At 33.8% G+C, this 19,842-nt stretch overlaps 1 protein-coding gene across 1 annotated transcript in view; it reads right to left on the minus strand.

Moving 5' to 3' along the window:
* Positions 1 to 19,842, minus strand: part of HLTF (helicase like transcription factor) — a 31,745-nt gene that overhangs the window by 11,107 nt on the left and 796 nt on the right. Inside the window, exons 2-18 of the mRNA XM_044669468.1 lie at positions 16,309 to 16,516; positions 15,214 to 15,380; positions 13,289 to 13,422; positions 12,744 to 12,841; positions 11,384 to 11,458; positions 11,006 to 11,197; positions 9,948 to 10,037; positions 9,241 to 9,313; positions 8,968 to 9,061; positions 8,346 to 8,437; positions 8,233 to 8,277; positions 6,555 to 6,641; positions 4,992 to 5,089; positions 3,660 to 3,803; positions 3,137 to 3,275; positions 2,484 to 2,619; positions 528 to 707 (exon numbers count right to left, since the gene is read on the minus strand). Of these exons, the coding sequence (XP_044525403.1) occupies positions 528 to 707; positions 2,484 to 2,619; positions 3,137 to 3,275; positions 3,660 to 3,803; positions 4,992 to 5,089; positions 6,555 to 6,641; positions 8,233 to 8,277; positions 8,346 to 8,437; positions 8,968 to 9,061; positions 9,241 to 9,313; positions 9,948 to 10,037; positions 11,006 to 11,197; positions 11,384 to 11,458; positions 12,744 to 12,841; positions 13,289 to 13,422; positions 15,214 to 15,380; positions 16,309 to 16,516 (2,052 nt within the window). The remainder of the gene's footprint in view (positions 1 to 527; positions 708 to 2,483; positions 2,620 to 3,136; positions 3,276 to 3,659; positions 3,804 to 4,991; positions 5,090 to 6,554; positions 6,642 to 8,232; positions 8,278 to 8,345; positions 8,438 to 8,967; positions 9,062 to 9,240; positions 9,314 to 9,947; positions 10,038 to 11,005; positions 11,198 to 11,383; positions 11,459 to 12,743; positions 12,842 to 13,288; positions 13,423 to 15,213; positions 15,381 to 16,308; positions 16,517 to 19,842) is intronic.

A 19,842-nucleotide genomic window follows, 5' to 3' on the forward strand; every position in this document is an offset into this window, starting at 1 on the left:
TATGGGTATGGGATGGGTGTTAAGTGCACAGAAGCTGCTGACCTGCACCTCCCAGAGAGCTTTCTACATCCCTAACATCAGAGGTCTGGTCACCACCCTGACTCCAATGTTGAAGAGAAATGTCCAAACTAAATAGGAGCAGGGAACAAATAAGTGCCTCTTTTGTGCCATATCCTGTGCTAATAAACTTTATAATTTCCTCATTTTGTCCCCACAACCACCTTTGAATACAGGTTCTGATATCCTCATATTACAGATGAGGAAAAGTGAGACAGTGAAAGATTAAATGACTTGCCCAGTGCCCAAGTATCTAAGGCTGAATTTGAACTCAGGTCTTCCTAACTCTAAGTCCAATACTCCACTGTATCACCTGGGTGCCAGATGTTTAGTTCGTAGTACATTTCTATTATGATAATGAAAAGCACTGTGTCCTCATTTTAAACCTTTAATATTACTATGCAGAGATTTTATAAATCTTGAAGAAAAAAAAAGTTATCTTCTTTGAACATGCTTTTCTTTCTCCATACCTGCCAATTGCAGCTCTGCCTTCATTCTTTACAGACTGGTAAATCTGTCTTTCTTCATCAGTAAGTGTAATGTGCTGTATAAATACTTTACGCTCTGGTAACTCCAGAACAGGTTTGCCTTTAATTTTGCTTGTTTTTGTCCTTCTAAGGGTAATATTTTTAATTAGGGACTGTAAACGCCTAAAAAAGATAAAAACAAATTGCATGTAGAACTCATTGCTTTTAGTTATGCAACTCAATAGTAAGAATAAAAATATAGACTATAGTTCAGTGGAAATTTACACACTATTAATTTATTTATATTGGAAATTTTAACCAACCTTAAAAGTTACAGAAGTGTTTATAAATGCAAAGCATCTGGAAAATTCTTTAAAAACAAAACAAACTTATCTTATTCTCTAGACTTGATTATTTAGATATTTTTCTTTATCCTTTCCTAGTTTTCTATCACTTCTCATTTTTCTTATACTCTATTTTATTGCTTTTTTCCTTTTTACCTCTCCCATTTTCATTATCTACCAATCACACGTGCACCATCCTCTATAGATATTTCTTACTTTTGCAAGTAACTTATTTCTACAAGAATGCCCATCATTTTCAATATCTCCTATCTGATCTGCACCTCTAAAATCATGTAAGTTATTATTTATAACACCTATTTGGCAAATACCTTATATTGCTATATTTCTACACACATATATTTTATCCTCCAAACTAGACCATGAAGTCGTATGAGCAAACTCAACTTAACCTTAGCATATTGTGGATGTTGAACAAAATGTCTATTGACAACAAACTATTGCCAACAATCTACACTGTTTCCTACTTTTGCTTACCATATTTTTTTCTTATTTCTTCTGCCTGTTGTGTCCCTCTCTCTGCCTCCCCCCTTCAAATTAGGCACAATCTGCTAATTCATACCTAAGATTTTCCAAACTGATTTGAAAAGAGACTCTTTTCAGGGGCAGCTGGGTAGCTCAGTGGATTGAGAGCCAGGTCTAGAGACGGGAGATCCTAGGTTCAAATCCGGATTCAGACACTTCCCAGCTGTGTGACCCTGGGCAAGTCCCTTGACCCCCATTGCCGACCCTTACCACTCTTCTGTCTTGGAGCCAATACACAGTATTGACTCCAAGATGGAAGGTAAGGGTTTTATTTGGGAAAAAAAGAGAGACTCTCTTCAATCTTTCAATTAGAATAGAGAAAACTGTTCAAATATTTAACACTATATCAAAAAGTTCAGGGGTAAAAAGGGATTTTAGGAGTAATTTAGTTAACTTAGGCTTAGATTTAGATCTTAATAGTTATCACTTCCATGACAAATAAATGGTCATTCATTCTCCCCTTAAAGGATTTCAGTGATTGGAACTTCTCTGTCTATTAAAGGGAGCTAAAGGAGGAATTATTGTTTCTACAATGTCTCCTTAAATCTGCCTCCTTCAACTTCTAGCCATTCTGCTCTCTGGGTCCACAAAGAACTTGGACATAATATTCTCTGTAAAATAAAGGAACTGGATGGACGGCCCCTCTATTCCCTCTCAGATCTCTATGATCCCCATTCCAAACTCTTTTTCTATGTGTACAAAGGAGTGCCCATGTAGAGGTAAATATGCTTTATGTAGGAATACATGAGATATGCTAGAAAGCCTCACCCTAGAAGCAGTCAATGGAAACAAATTACTTCAGATGGCATTTTGGGGTCATCTGACAATAGTCTAAGCCCCTCAGCTATGTGAACGCATTAAGCCACTGTGGATAGGTTGCAAAGGGAGCAGCCATTACAAATGTAAAATAAACCCAACATCCCTAGAAAAGGTTGGATATGAGAAGAGCTGAAAAAAGGATGGTTAGTAATGAGCTTGGGAAGGAGAGGGACCGTCATATATCCCCAAAAGAATGGCTGTGAACCTCTGGCTCACCAGCCCTCACTAAATAATGACACAAGACACAACATACCGAAGTCCCCCCTCATCTCCCATCGTTACAGGACGCTGGATTGTTCTGTGCCACCATTCTCTATCAGTAAATGGCTTAAGCTTTAAAAAGGAAAGCAGTGACCACAAGTCCTTTAATGAATTCTGGATTGGAGTACCTAAAAAAATTAGAATTCCTTTAGTAAAATGAAAGTTAAAATATATTTTAAAGCCATTGCAGCAACCTCATGAGCATCTATAGAACCTCAGAGAACCATTATTCTTCCCATATGTCCTAACTTTTAAATTATCTATCACTACAGAACAGAGTAGGCACAAGTAATAAAATCCTTATTTTAGTCAAAAAGTTCAAGTTACTCATCAAAAGTACATTAATTAGATTAGCAAAGAGATTCTCTTGTATCTCTTTTAATGAATAGTAAAACGGTCCAAAATAAACTACAAAGGACTAGGTACTAAGCCCCTACACATTTAAGAAAAATTCTGTAATTTTGAATTGTGATATGCATGCACATTACCTAACATGAAACTTCTAGGAATATGCCAGAACCTTTTGGGAAACAACTACTACAGGAAGTATTTCCTACATAAGTCTATAGCTTCCTGAGCTTCCTACTAATTTATTTTCAAATACATTTTTAAGAGACTAAAAGGAACTATGCAAATGCAGATTACCTGTCAGCACCCAGCGTCTTTCAGCTTCCAGATCTAATGCAGCTTTTGTTTGTTGAGCATTTGGATTTCGTATGGTATGGCCTTCATCCAGGATTACTCTCAGCCATCTTATTTTGTGTAATGGACTATCCCCTCTGCTCTGAAATAAATCATAACAGCTCACATTAACTCTTGATTGCAAACTTGTTAAAAATACAAGAAAGAAAAGTCTATAGAAAAATAGCAAGATAGTATATTGAAAATGCCAAAAATGAAATCACTGTGCAAAGCAAAATTAACAAGCACAGCAAAAGCATCCTATTTTAAGCCACATAATATAACCCTTGACAGAATTTCAATCTTGCTATTATCACTTAAAATATAAAATTTTAAACCTGTCTTTGGGTATCAAGGTAATAAATCTATTTTTAAAAAATTGTACCATTTAGTATCTTCTTCATGTTGCTGTCATAAATATTTACTAGGATGGTAACAAGGTGGAATAGAAAATCTCTGAAACCAAAACAATTTCAAGCATACTTACTCCATAATCATAAGTTAAAATATTATATGTAGTCAATACAATATCTTGTTTTGAAAGCAAGGCAGGGTCTTTGCTGCGATCAGGACCATAGTAAACATACAAATTCAAGTGCACATCTGATTTTATATGCTGTCCAAACTGATCCTGAAAGAAAGTGGTTTAATCAGTAAGCATAGTATTAAGTTATATTAACTTAATATAACAAGAGCACTAAAAGTTAAAAAAAAAAATTTAACAGTGAAGAAATGATGTATCTTTTTTAAAAAATCTCATTAACATCTTTTAACATTACAATAATCATTTCAAACTCTTCCCCACAGGCAGAAATCTCTCTTGTGGCAAAGATTAAAAAATTAACATTGTGTCATGGGGAAGAAAGAATTATGTTTCATTATCTGTTTTCCAGTACCATCATTGGCCTGTAAATTACCCAAATGATCTTTTTCAGTTATATGGTTTTAGTCTGTATATATGGTTCTCTTAGTTCTACTTATTTCACTCAAAATCAGTTCATAGAAATCTCACTTCTCTGAATTCCTCATTTCGTATTACATGATAATATTCTATTATATTCAAGTACTACAATTTTTTTCAGTCATTCCCTAATGGATGGGCACCTACTTTGCTTCTAGGTCTCTACTAATATAAAGAGTAGTATGCTGTTTATTTGGGTACATACAGGTGTAAATTTCAATTTTAAATTTCCTTAGCTTATATGCTCAGTGGAGGTGTTTAAAAGAAAGCATTTTCTCGAAAACCTTAAAACTGAAATTCTGAAAAGCTGACTGAATCCATTATCAGTTCCACCAAAAGTGTATATAGAAGGAATATGCCCATATTCAGGTAGATTCTCTTAACATGTATTGTTCCCAATATTTGTCATCTTTGTCAATTAACACTGTGACACTGAAATTTTATGAGTATTTGAAATTTTCACCTCTGACAATTGTAACATGAAGTATGTTTAATATGGTCATTTATATTACCATTCTCCTTAAAACTTGTTTTTCTTATCTTTTAGCCTTTGAGGGAGATATTTTTTGAAACTAAAACATAAGTCAAATCAGCACCACAAATTTTTTAGAAAGAACATTTAACTCAACTACAAAAGCAAGAGTAACTGGCTCATCTCTTGTCAATATTGGTTCCATTATTTTTTGGCTTTTATGTACTGTTTGTTTCAGCAAAATTGCCAAATAATTACAGGTAAAATGGAACAGAATGGGCACCATCCTTCCAAAACATAACCAATATATTTCCAACTATAAGACTTAGGTGACTTACAAGTTAATTTCAGATTACAGGATTTTAAGATGTAGTAATAAAACTTACAATCCAATTGCTTAAAACAGAAAGAGGACAGATGATCAATGTTGCTCTTGGTTTCTCTGCAGTGTCAATTTTCTTAGAGCACTGAATTAAGGTAGTTCCTGAAAGAATAAATCATCATCCATTGAGAATCACTTCATATAGTTTATGATAAAATCTCTTGAAATTTATATAGCAGAAACCGATGGCTTCCCTTATTGGTATCATTTAATACCTATCCCTTATACCAATGATGGGCAAACTTTTTAAAGGGGGGGGGGTCAAAGGAAAGAAAATGTTCATCTGTCAGTCTATTTCTAAGGCAACTCTTTCGAAGTTTCATTGTGTTGTATCCTACTCATTGTATTCATCAGATTAGGAATGTCACACAGCCCGATAGAACATTTCAGGGGGCCACATCTGGTCCACAGGCTGCAGTTTGCCCATCACTGCCTTATGCTATTTATCCTTATGACTGATACCAATACACTAAGAATTCCAAGCCCTGAGATTTAAGTCCCAGCCGACAGCTGATCCATGTCATGGAATATCAAAAGTGCAAATGTGCAAAGTCACTGTGGTAGGCATTAGCAGACCAGGCATTCTGGCTGGCGATTGTAATAGAAAAAGAAGGTGGCATAAAATACTGAAATGAAATTCTACTGCATCCCTTACTTAGCAGGCTATTCAACCAAGCTAAGTTTGCCATGAAATAAATTTATTTTTCATCTATGTATTAATAAAATTCATACTAGGAAAAAAAAGCTTCTAGACTTTCAAAATAATTTTATGACAAAATAGCAACACTAAAAAAATTCATGTCATAAAATACTTGTATCCAAGACCAATACTGAAAATGAAAAATTAGAATTTTATTTTGTGCCCTTTACAATTTCTAGCATCTCCTAAAGCTGCTTTAAACTACCTCAACCATTTGAAGTTTGCAAAAGCAAACTAATTCTTAAAATCTTCTAGGTACTTTTTCATTCTTCCACTTTTATTTTTTCTAGACCTATTCACCAAGTTACATAGTCAGTTTATTACAGTACAGCTGCACATAAAAAACTAAATGAAATGTTTAAGTTCAACTTGGATACTTAATTGTATGCCTTCTCCTCAACTTAATAGATTTTAAGATTCATCTGATGACTAATGTTCTCACAATTCAGTGGTAGCTTATCCTGGCCAATAGTACATGGATGCCAGTAGAGGTAACAACAAAATATGAGAACCTAGAATAGCAGACTGAAGAGTTGGAGGTGACATAAGAAGCCATCAAGACCAAACTCCTGCTTTCATGTATGAGAAAACAAGTCTATAAATTATTTTCCCAAGGCAACATATATAGACCTTAAGTCAAAGAAAGGAAATCAATTAAATTGAAACAATATCCATTAAGGAGTTTGTATAAAAGTTCTACTACAAAAAAATGTATTTTACATACATATATGTAATGTACATACTCACATAAACATATATATATATATATGTAAGTTTGTAATTAAAATACATGAGAAAATTCCTTAAGTTATGTAATTTCTTGGCTGAACTAAAATTAGAAGTTGGAACACCAGCACTGTTGCTAACCTTTTTTCATGGCTTTCTTTTTCACCAGAGGAGCAGATGACTCAAGTGCACATTCAAAGTCTGCATCTTCTTTGGCCTTAGAAGATCCTGAAGAAAAAAGAAAAGGCAGTCATAATAAACCTTCATAATGGGAAAGCACATAATCTAAGTGTAGGTAATAAAGTCAACACCATATTCTATTCCATAATAAGTATTCTACAAAGCTGTTACCCACATTTCAGCACCAGGAATAGAGAATTCTACTCTCATGTGTATATATAGATTGTCCACAGATAAGCCTACTCAGTTTTTGGATCAGTCATTAAGAAGTCTAATAGTAATTTCATTTCTTAATATAGTTTTGCTAACGTAGAATGGCGATGGCAACATCTAGCCTAAGAAAAAGCAAAAATTTTGAATATTTAAATTTTGTTGCTTTTTTATACCTAATAATATGAATTCAACTAAGATTTCAAAGGGACAGCTAGGTGATATATTAGATAGAGCACAGAGCTAGTCATGAAGACTTGAGTTTTCAGTCCAGATTAGATACTCATAAGCTGCCTGACTGTGGGCAAGTCACTTAACCCTGTTTGCCTCTGTTTCCTGGTATGTAAAATGAACAGAAGGAATTGGCAAATCACTTCAGTATCTCTGCCAAGAAAACCCCAAATGTGTTAACAAAGAGTTGGACATAACTGATCATAAGTTTTCAAAAGCAGAGTGGTTGGTAAACAGATAAATAAATAAGCTAAGTAGGGAGATTTGAATTTTAGCACTAGATCTACTGAATGGCAAGTCACAACTTTCTCCCAGCTATAATGCAAAATGAGGAAGTGAATTAGACCCCCCCAGGATTAGACCTATGACTTCACTGTACAGTACAGAAAATGATCAAAGAGGAAATTCCCTCAAACAATTCAGATTGGTTCCTACTCTGAAAGTTACTGTATTAGTCTTTTTGAACATGAACTCCCCCACCCCAACTGGTCATCTGGTAAAACCTATGGATCCTTCTCAAAATGTTTTTAAATGTGTTAAATATGTAGGACTGCAATAGAAACCAATTATATTGAAATAAGATGCCACTTCCTTCTATTCAAGTTCACTGACTCCCTGAAATCCCTGGGATCTATGGATTCCATCCTAAGAACCCATCTGAGAGTTGTCTAAGAAAATCTTAAATGCTTTGCCTAGGGTCTTCTGGGATGGTTATCTATATACACAATGATACTGCCTTATTTCTTTTTAATAATGTTTTTAAAGTTGCCACACTGGCTTCTTAACCAACTTTAGAAAAAAAAAAGTTATGAATTATTATAACTACTACAAATGGCTTTATTTGTTTAATAAATCTTTTTCAGTAATAACAGAAGAGAAAATTAAAAAACAATAAACCCTTACATTCCCTCTTAGAATCAATACTATAAGTATTGATTCCAAGGCAGATGAGAGGTAAGGGCTAGGCTTAATTGACTTGCCTCCAGTCCCAAAGCTCAGAAATGTATGAGGTCAAATTTGAACCTAGAACTTCCCATCTCTACACTTAATCCACTGAGCCACCTAGCTGCACCAGAAGAACAAGTTTGAGCAAAGTCCATATACAACTATTACAGATTCTAAAATAGTGAAATTTGCTGTAATATTCTGTCAGCTACTGATTATAAGGTAAAAAGAAAACTATGTAAAGGATACATACTTTTAATTCTGCCTTTAGTCATTGGCTGTTCTCGTCTAGGCCTAGCTGTTAAAAAAAATATAAAAAATTGTCACAACCAATTAACGTCAAGACAAAATGGCAAATCTACTGACATTTCAGGTTACCTTTAATTTTATGTGGTAATTCATTTAATTCCATGTCCTCTGAATCACTGCTTTCAGTATACTTAACTGTGGCTTTTCTTCTAAAAAATAAGAAAAGAAACTCAGATTCATGAAAAGGGTACCAAATGAAAATATCAAAAGATAAATATCAAAACCCATGAAAGTTATGATGAGAGATACAGGTTTCTCTTACCCTATATACTGGAGTACTTTTTTTTTCATTGACAAATAATGGGAAATAATTTGATTTTAAAAAGCCAATTTCAAAACATGACTTTCAAAGTTGGTATTTGGCTGGTAATATATAAGAGTTAACAAGTAATTTTAATAAGTGAAAACCAAAAGAGTTTGGCCTGGGGTATCTTTATTCCTAGTCTAGAAATAATCACAATAACCTAGGTCCCTATTCTGCTACATCTGTGAACTCATTTATGTGGGTACTCCAGCAGGACAGAATTCTCCCTTCCCAATTCTATCATTAAAAAAATGAATTAAGAAAAATAAGACCTAGAGATACCTTATCAGAAAAGTCAAGGAAAGAAATTAAATAATTTCCAAAAGAAAAGGTTATGTTCTTTGAGTCACATTTAAGACATAGCACATATTTTACCTTTTGGGACGGGTACTTGTAAATTCTGACATGAAATCTGTACTTTTCTCCTTGACATTTGAAACGCTGGGTTCTTCACTACTAGTACATTCTTCTATTTAAAAGCAAAAGATACATATCATATGAAGCAGTGATTAAAAATATGAAACAGAATATCCTTAAGAAATACAGATCTTAACCCTCATTTTAAAGAATTAGTGATCAATGGACACTAGAATTAAAGCTATCAGATTGGTAATATTTAAACTATGCACTTTTAGATTAAAACTTTACCTTTACACAGTTCCTTCACTTGTTCATTGTCATCATTTTCTCCATGTTTTGCAGATCTATCAATAATATGCTCCTAAATGAAAAAACTTTCTTTAATGATCACAACTTTCCAGCGTCTGAAGGGATTTCAGAAGATATTTAATTCAAGCCTTCTATGAAAAATAACCCCTTCTACAACATAAAGTCATCCTGCCTCCTTCCTTTGAACAAGGCCCATACAGATGAAAACTCTATCCTACTTCCCAAGGCAGCCCATTCCACATCAGAAAAACTCTTTGGAGGGAGGAAGTTGTTCCTCACATCAAGGCTAAATCTGCCCCTTTGAAACTTCCACCAATTGCCCTCAGGCTGAAGCTTCAAACAGGGAAATACTACTGAGCCCTATAATACTGTTGGTTCTTAAATTCAGATCATCAGAATTAACAGGTTTTTTTTTTTAATTTCCAAACAAATTAATAGTAAGGGGTTTTATCTTTTATTGCTATGAGTCATGTTCTCATTATATAGTAATGACTGAGGCTCTGTCATGAATTGAAAGGGGACAAGAATTCCTCTGAAAAATGGACAAGGAAGTTTGGACAAAGCTGAACTTTTAGTATGAAAAGAGTTGAAAAAGAAATTGCTTCCCAATATCCAAACTAAAGAGCTATGTAGATGACTTTCCACAAACATATTTCATAGAACAAAACATTTTTAAATATTCCCACCTCCTTCAACTGTTTAATTTTTTCAACAGGAAGAGGCTTTCCATCATAGAAGTTGGTTAGGATCACTGCAATGGCTGCAAGAGTTTTGCCCTAAAGGGAAAAAATAAAGGTATATTATCTAGCCAGATTCTGGGATTCATTACTAGCTATATCACAAATATTTTTCTGAGATAATCCATTTTTTGAAATGTGCCATGGAACAAGCATGTGGGGCCAATGGGGCCTATGAAATACAACCTAAGCAATTCATGGTTCCTTCTACAAGCTCTAAAAACATTTGTGACCAACAATCTAATGTTCTGCAAAATGTGCCTTGTCATTAGGAAAATGACCTTCCTCCTCTCTAAAGAAGATTTATATTAAGTATCTCAGAAATGTACTATTTAACGCTTATGTACCAAATGTCTTGAAACATTACTATTTTAAGTTTAAAAAGATTTATTTTTAATAGGCAACTCTCTCAAACCAGTTACCTTAGAAACACATTCTAATGAAAATAAAAGTTGTTTGTTGCTATGGAAGCTCTTATTTTCCTAGTGTTACTGAGAAGACAGTTTCCTAAGATATAAATGATACAATTTTTTGACCTTTAAAAAGTAAATCAAGGTACAAGTGTGAGTCCAGTAATTTTTTTATGCTTTCCCCAGGTATTTTATACATATAGACATATAAACAAGGATTAGAAAAACAATATGGGGAAATGTAGATATAAGTATCTAATATACAATTACCTACCACAATGTTGGAGGTAGAGTGTGAACACAAAACTTTATAAAATGAAAATGACTTTTCTTTCAAATATTTTCATCCATTTCTCTAATTTTAAGGGAACCTATTATTTAATTCAAAGCATAGAAGAAAATATAGATTTTACATGGAAGAAACCATAGAAGAGATTTTCCCATAAAGTCAAAAATGTGTTCTCAAACATGCCTATTTCTATTTAATTGAGCTGGTTTTGTTTAACCTATAACTAAGCCGTTTTAATTCTCATGGTCAGTTCCTTCCCACTTGCCCTAAAACGTTTCTACATATTCTAGGGAGAAAAAAACAATTACCAAACCCATATCATCAGCTAAAATTCCTCCAAGAACATTTTCTGGCGGCTCCTTTTCAGAAAAATTGGTAATTGTGTTATAGTAGGAGTTACTTCTTTGTTCCCAAAATGGAGGCAGTTCTTTGCTGTTTTCACGTGAAACCATCCAAGCCAATGCTTGTTTCTGGTGTGGAAGTAATGGTGTTTCAATAGCCTACAAGTAAAAGAAATCCTGTAAGACTTAGGATAAGGCTTTTCTTTATTATTCCACAGAAAGAAGTTGAAAAGTGAATAATACAATGATTAGGCAGAAAAAGAAGTTGGAAATGTCCAAAATGATGCAATAAAATACTTAAAAAGATCAAATGGTTTTCAATATTAAGTACTGCAAGTTCAATACCTCAGCTGGTTCCATTTCACGAGTTTTATCATCTTCTTTTAAATCTTCAAACAATTTGTCAAATTCTGTTTTAAGCTGTAATACATAAACAATCACAGAAATATAAATTATTAAAGTGAAATTCAAAGTAAAATAAAATTAAGCTTGAGTCAGTCCTTCACATTCTAGTAGAAAAATGTCTCTGTATTTAAGAACCCATGATTTTATTGCTACCTAGTTTGGGAGCTTCCCTCCACCAGGCAGATCTCCCCCTGAGCAAAAGATTGACTGGGGGTTCAAAGAGGAGGTCACAGGGCTAGAAAGTATGAATCAGGATTTAAACTACCTTCCAAACTCCAAGTCAAGCATTCTATTATCCTATATCAAGCTTTCTCTATAAAACATATAAATTCAAACAAGGTGGCAAAGTGATTCCCAATTTTAGTACCTATAGTAACCATAGGAAAATCATATCTATTTCCTCCTTTGTTAAAAATCAGATTAAAATTAGATGATCTTTAAGAGTTAATAAAAAAAAAGTTCTTCCAGTTCCAAATTCAAAGTTCCCATTGAGTAGCTACCCTGATACGACAAACTCTGGCAAGGGAACAACCTCTGCCTTTCATATCTTCTAAGTGTATAAGGTTCTTATTTAAGTTGCCATACTCCTGTCTGGGGGTTGAGCTATCTTGATTGACATTGAAGACAAACATGCATAAGGCCACTGTATCCCATGGTATCTTTAGGTCTCTCTCCCCCCAATATAATTGCCAATTCTCCAAAATATTGCTCTGGGAATCCTAATCAAATTAGTACTACCACTGCTTCTGGAATGGACATTGTTAATCAGCTTCCACATAGGTCCCACTTAGTAAGTATTACCCAGATTAAAACCTTCTTCACTGGATCCCTCTCCCCTATATGTCTTCCCTCTATTAAAATTTTAAGTTTCTTGAGGGGAGGCACTATTTCCCTTTTGCACTTAGTACAGTGCTTGGTACATAGTGAGTATTTAATAAAAGTTTTTGATTCATTCACTGGCTGGAAGAGAGCACAAAGTCGAGGAAAGGGCATGTCAACACAAAGTCCTCTAAATTTGGGTAAGGATACCAAAATATTATCAAAGCAGTTTATTTAGGATAGATAACATTGAGATTCTTCACAGTATCTAAGTACTTATGCTCTAGACTTGGGTAGTGTACATTTGTAGGAATATTAAGAAAATATTTGTCCTAATCCAGCAATACCAAGAACATAAAAGCAATGGTGAAAATGGTTAAGAGGGGGGCAATGGTAAATATGGCAAAGCCGCCAAAGTTAATGACAGAAGAAAAGGCTCTACATTTCAAGATAAAATAATACAAAAGAGAAAGAAGCAAACCTGTTCAGTTGTCATTTGCACAGCTGCATGAATAGGTACACTATAACTTGGCCCAGCTCTCTCAGAACTCCAACTGCTATTAAAATTAAATCCTGAACCTGTGTCCCACAAAATAAAGCAAGTTATTAGCAAATGCAAAGATAATAACTTTTTGTATACAAATAAAAACATTCTAAAATCTTAAATATTTCACTAAAATCTTCTGGACAAAAAAAAAAAAAAGGTTTAAATCTAACCATGAAAGACTATTTTACAGTACTCAAAGCAAATTTCAGAGCAAATAAAAAGCCCTTTTCCAACAATTCCTTGAAGGCCAACTCTATAATTCCTAAAAGCACATTATTTAAATACTGATCGTCTCTATAAAGAGGTAGAAAAACAAAAAGTTCAAATTTTGAAGCTTCAGCCAATAAAAAAATAAAAATATTCAGACAAAACTACTCCCCCCAAAATAGGTTTAAAATCCTTACATTTTTAGCAACACCCTGACAAATTCAATCTGAAAAGAAAATAAAGATATCAAAATAATAAAGCTCAGAACTTACTTTTTGGTGGCGGACCTAATTTAAATCCATGTTTCTTCAACTGATCTAAAACTGCTTTTCTATTTTCTTCTTTCCCCCAAAAACTCATCTGAACGGGCATGGTAAAAGCATTACTTGCTCCATAATGGACCACTCTACAAAGATTTGGATAAAAATGATATGGGAAATCTTTTATTTTGCATGAACTTTTTCCACAAAAGCATTTAAACTACTAAATATCGTCATTAAATTAAGCCTTTAAATTACATAAGATATTTAAAGTAGTTCTTCATTCTGTTTTCTTATCTGCCTCCACTTTCATTTCTGCTAAAACTGTGCCTGACAACTAAGCAAGGAAAATAGAGTAGGAGTTGAAAAACAAAGTGAAAAAAAGATCATTATAAAATTGGGTTAGTTAAGAAACAGAATGTTAAATGAGATGACAGTGCAATAATATAATTTCAATCTAACAGTAAACTTTGAAATACAATATAACTTTAGACTGAAGAGTGATTATAAAAAGATATATGACTGAAGCTGATCCTTCACTATTTACAGAACTAAACACTGATAGAATAAGAATTCTTCACGCTAGCAACACAAAACATCTTCTCTTTTCTTCCTATATTTCAGCTATAAAATGGGCTTTATGTCTTTGGCAGAAATACATAAGAATACAAGGTATTCTTTCATGTACCATTCCATACTACCCATACACACTACCCTATTTCAGAGAAACTTAGGGTAGTTTTCTGAAAAAATATTGTCTTCATAATATTACTTCCATCTCTTGAAGGAAACAGCAACTTATTAACAAGATCAAATGAGAATTTATATAATGCTTTGCAAACCTGATATAAATCTCAGGTAATATTGACAGTATTATTACTATTTATAGAGCCAAAGCAGTATACAATATCAAGCTTTTAAACCTGCCACGCATGGTACTTAGAATTTAGAAATAAAATTTCTTTGTAAGTTTTATATCAAAGCTGGATTATATTGGGCCATTTCATTCTCTGGTTGTTTTATATGTACATTGAGAATGAAATAATTAAGGGATAGAGACCATAGTTTTTGGATTTACTTCAAGGCAACCAGCAGAGTACTAGACTTATTAGGGAGCTGCTCAGCTGCTGCTTTTACACCTATTGCTTTCAACAGCAGCTTTTAAAGGGCACTGGCAACTTTAAGTTGTTTCTAAATCAGAAAAAATAGTCCAAAAAAACCCCAAAAAACCACACTGCTTTGTTCTGGTTATAAGACTTCTAAGGAATAAATAATGAGAATCATCAATGAACATTTATAAAGCACCTACTACATACATACATAGCCCTGTATACTAATCAATGGCAATACAGAGATTCAAGAAGCTTAACAAAAAAAAGGCAGAACAAAATAAATAAAAAACGAAATATATAGTGTCAAATGAATATGGCAGTAAATGCTTCCTACGCACACTATCCAAAGTAAGTTAATTCTTATATGCTATTTGTATGTAGATGCTACCTCCAAAGGTTATTTGTAAAGAAACTTCCATATAACCACAATTATTCAACAAAGCTAAAGTACAATTGTAATCAACTAACAATTTCTCTTACATCATACCACCTCTTCCTACAGAATATTCCAAATACTTAAAAAAAGTTATCTAAAACTGCATCACTTACATCAAAACATACAGAATTTTAAGGGGGGTAAAAAGGATGAAGATGGTTATGTGAAGAACTGGGACAAATTCTTAGCTGCTTCGTGTTCATGAATATTCCACTTGTGTAAACTTCTGGAAACACTTTCACTGTTGAGCTTCAAACACAACACTAGCTATGATAAAAGGTAGTTAGTACTTTATAGAGTTAAGACAATTAATCACCAATAGGAAAAATACTAACAACTCCAGAATTTGCCTAATGGTATTTGTAGAATTCTTCAAACCAAACTCTTACCCTTCAACTTGGGCCAGTTTGTTGTCCATGATGTAGGCCAAAGGGGCTGCCAATTCTTTCTTTATGTGACCCACCTGATTTCCATTGACATTATTTACTTTTACTGCATTCTTGTCATATGGATTATTAGGTTCTCTCTGAAGTGCCACCATTTCGTTATTATTAACCTAATAAAAATATTAAACAGAAATGATGCATTTTATTTATAATTCTTTAAATTTAAATTGTACTGCCCAAATCCCACAGTATAGTGCCCAATGTATTTTTCTGGTCTGCTATCTGGTACTGCCCTTCCTCTTCATACCTGAAAGATTTATCCTAGTCAAGAGAATTTTCAACCTCCTTCCTCCCCAGTGTACATATTAACTAAAACACTGGATCTTAATTTTGTAGTTAACATTTAGTTTTGAAATCCCAGTCCTATTTTAAACTGTCATAATAGCTATATTTCCTGGAATTTTTATCAATGCTAATTTCATCTTTTTTAGATCATCAGTGTTGCTTTTTCCACTTTCATTTTTACAAAGTGGCCAATAAAAAACTATAATATTTCAGATTAAAAATAAAAACAGTTCATATCACTGCCAGCTCATCAAAGCCAGCATGAGCCCCACTATATAACTGAGAGGTAAAAATAACTTAAAGAAACGCATTAAGTATGATACATTAGTAAGATAGGAACTTGTATATGGAACAGAGGAAATAAGTACCTCTATTAGAGGCAGATAACATCCAAAAGTTAAGATCCAGAGAAATAAAATGCAAAGAAGCACAGAAAGACAATGAAAAGAACATAAAAGCAGAGATAAGACATTTAAATGGAACAGGAAAAAAGAGGGAAAAGATACAAAAAAAGTAAAAAATACAAAACAAAAAAGTAATAGGCCTTTTCAGATACAACTGACTCCTTTTTTTAGCATGTGCTATTTTTTGAAATCATTCTCTCTTTATCAATAAGCCATCAACTTAAAATTAATTCAAAGCAAGAACTACCATGGAAAACTGCATATGCTAAACATATTCACTTCAAGTTCATCTTTTCAACAGTGGAATTAAAACACTCACTACTAAATCAAGTGAACATATTCTACTTACCACTCCTGTGTAATATCGTAATCCAACCACATGACCTCGCAAAGTTCCAAATAAAACTGAATCTAGATCTTCATCACCAGCTACAAAGTCATCTGGAGGGATAACGTCTTCAGGTTCAAAAGGGGAAAATAAATTGGGATAGGTGCAGTGTGAAAAAGTTCCATGGACTCCATATTGGAAAGACTGCAAATATTTCCAAAGAGGATCTCTATTGAAAACAAAAAAAAATAAAAAAATCAAGTCTTACTTTGATTGAAGTTGTCATTTTTATTAAGTATAAACCAATTATTATCCAAAATCATAAAATAAAGATATTGTCATATAAGGGTGGTTGTATGGCACTGATCTGGGAGTCATATTGCTTCTCTTTGTTTCTACCACTAATGAAATGACTTTGAACAAGTCCCATCACCTATGCCTTCATCTATAAGATGAGGGAGTGGGGTAGAGGGGTTTCATGGTAAAGTGGGGAGTTAAAAGTATCAAATGTGGCATCAAAGGAACCCCAAGACCAATAAAGTCCTTCCTTCCTGTTCTAAAATTTGCCTTCTCTAGTTTTAAGTGACTTAAAACATAGTAAACTCCGCACTCTCATTTTCCCTAGTACTCTGAAATACACTTTTAAGAGCCACTTTATTAGAAAATACAGAAGTTATAGTACCTGGGACCACATAATTATGTCCAAATTTTATATAGCTTAAGATTTTAATAGTGTTCTGAATGTCTAAAATACATTCAAAAAAATTTTAACACAGTATAAAACCCAATTTTAAGGAATATAACTTTAATGTTGTACTGACTTATAAAGAACTATCTCTACATCTCTGAGTGGATTTTTGAGAATCCTGACAATTTGGTTTCAGTGAATTCTTTTTCTATATCATCCAGTTCTGGCATTAAGTACATATGCCCCAAACACCCCACTCAACACTCCCTTAAAAGTCATTATCTCTCTAACCTTGGTCAAAAATAACTAAACTCCTGGCTCCTCCCATTCAAGTCCAATACCTCCTGACCTTCATCTTATGGTCCCATGGTATAGTTCTTTTCCTTTCCCCTATTCTTGAAACATGACCTGCCCAAATTCTTTTCCCATGATCACAGATTGCCTTTTATACATCTGTCACCCCAACCATGAAATGTAAAATCCTGTTCAACAGATGACTTCACATGTTCCACTCCATGTGGCTGACAACTATTAACAAAAAACTATTTTTATTCAAAATATATACTTTATATTGTAACTTGTGTCATCAAGGTCTCATGTGGGAGTGAAAAAACTGGCCAAAATAAAGTTCTTATGAAATAGCTGACATCCATTATGAGGGTATGATTATTTCATCTAGAGGGAACAATTTTAGAAATATCAAAATGATGTTCACGTGGCACAAAATTTTAACTAAAATATAAATTATCAAAGAATTATCCCCAAATTGAATGATTTATAATAAATAATAATAATCATACCATGATTTTATTGTATTTGCATAGTATATGCTTACTACTGTGGTCTTCCTTCTACAGATGTCAGTGAATTTAAATATAAATCAGAAAACAAAGTTCACTAATGACTAAAGTCATGAAAAATCTTCTTAATCAGAAGTTCTTAAGCTGAATCTGTAAACTTAAAAAAAACCCAACCTATTTTGTTAACTCTACTGTACTTCAATATAATTGTATTCTTCTGTAATCCTATGTATTTAAAAACATTATTTTGAGACGGGATCAAAAAACTTCACTCAACTACCAACTTGGACAATGACAGAAAAGTTTAAGAACTGGACTTGTGCCAGGACTCTGGCAAACTTTTGCCATTAAAACAAAAACAACCAAAAAAAAAAAAAAAGGTCAACTTCTTATAGGATGCTGAAACTGGATTGGGATTTTGAAGATACAGTTTTTGATCAATGATGCAAGACCAACCAGTTCCATTAAATGACTCAATCTTAATTTAAAAATTAATTAAATCTCCCAAAGGCTTCTATTGTCTAAATTATAACAGCAGCTAACATTTACATGGCACTATGTACCAGGCTAAATGCTTTACAAATACTATCACACCTGATCTTTATAATAACCCAGGGAGGTAGATGTTATAACCCAGGGAGGTAGATGTTATTATTCTCCATTTTATAAAAAAGGAAACTGAGGCAAACAGGGGTTAAGTGACTTGCCCAGGCTCATTTGGCTAGTGTCTGAGACCAAATCTGAACTCAGGTTTTTCTGGCTTCAAGCACAGAGCTCTATCCCATGTCACTTATCTCATAATATTATAGTATTGTGATAAAGTACGAATTCATTAGAAAACACCGATTTCATTATGTATTGTCTCAATCAACCAGATGTTAAAAATAAAAGAATTGTGAACTTTTTTTATAATTTTCTTTCTACCTAGAACCACCTTCTACTCAACCAAATTATTCTTCAAAATCTGTCTGGCAGCATTAATCTGTCTTATACTTAAAATATATAATACTATTTGGAAGATAAGTGCAAAAAATGTTTGCAGGAAATTTTTTTTCCCCTTTAGCTCTCTTTTCTCTTACCACCTTCCAGTGCTTCAACTGTCACTCTATGTCAATGGCTTCCAACTCTCCAGAGGTCCTGTTCCACAATTCTAAACTCCTGCCTGACACCTGCACTTGGATGGATGTAATGTCAGCATTTCAAATTCACTATGTCCAAATTAGTCTAGTAACCTTCCTCTCCTTCACCAACCTTCCAACTCCCTTTCCCAAAGAGCTCAAAAATTCTAAATTTTTCCCCAGGCTAATGGCATCACCATTCTCTCAGGCTTTTCAGTCATCTTTTGCCTCTTTCCCCCTTTGCTCCTACTCACACATATCCAGTCAATAAATTTTGAGAGTAGATCAATAAAATGTATCCCCATTTTATCTATTTCCACTCTGATCATTCCAGTTCCAAGTCCTCCATAACTCTCAAGTGGATATTTCAACAGGCTACCCCATCTCCCCATAATCAGTCTCTCCTTCCTACAATCCACCCCAGACCAAATCAAGACTAATCTTCCTAAAGTACAAGTCTGATTTGTCATTCCCCTCACTGAAAATAATGCCAACCTAACATTTATGTAGTGCTTTAAAGTTTGCAAAGTACTTTATGTAGATTCTCCAAAAGACTTTCAACATCTCCTTCGTTAATGAATAAAGTTCAAATTCCTTAGTTTAATTCATATTCCTGCACAATGGAGAACATTCCCCCATGTCTCACCACTTCCCTATTCCAGCCTTCAAGTGTCACCTCTTTCTGAATCTCCAGAGCACAGTGCCTGGAACATGGTAGGCACAAAATGTTTATTGACTGATCCCCTCTATGAAGACACCACAAAAACATTTCTTCCGGTGGTTAGTCCCAGAGCACCTAGCCAGAATCTTCCCTAGGTTCTTTATTCTTAGCCAATGGTGCGGTTCTGCAGTGAATCTGATTCTAAATGTGTTTATCATCGCCACTCCAAAACAGCTAAGTTCTAGGGAGGGCAGCAACACTGTTAATCCATGTATACATCCCCATACT

The sequence above is a fragment of the Gracilinanus agilis genome, chromosome 3 (genome assembly GCF_016433145.1).
Source record: "Gracilinanus agilis isolate LMUSP501 chromosome 3, AgileGrace, whole genome shotgun sequence".
Classification (NCBI taxonomy): domain Eukaryota; kingdom Metazoa; phylum Chordata; class Mammalia; order Didelphimorphia; family Didelphidae; genus Gracilinanus; species Gracilinanus agilis.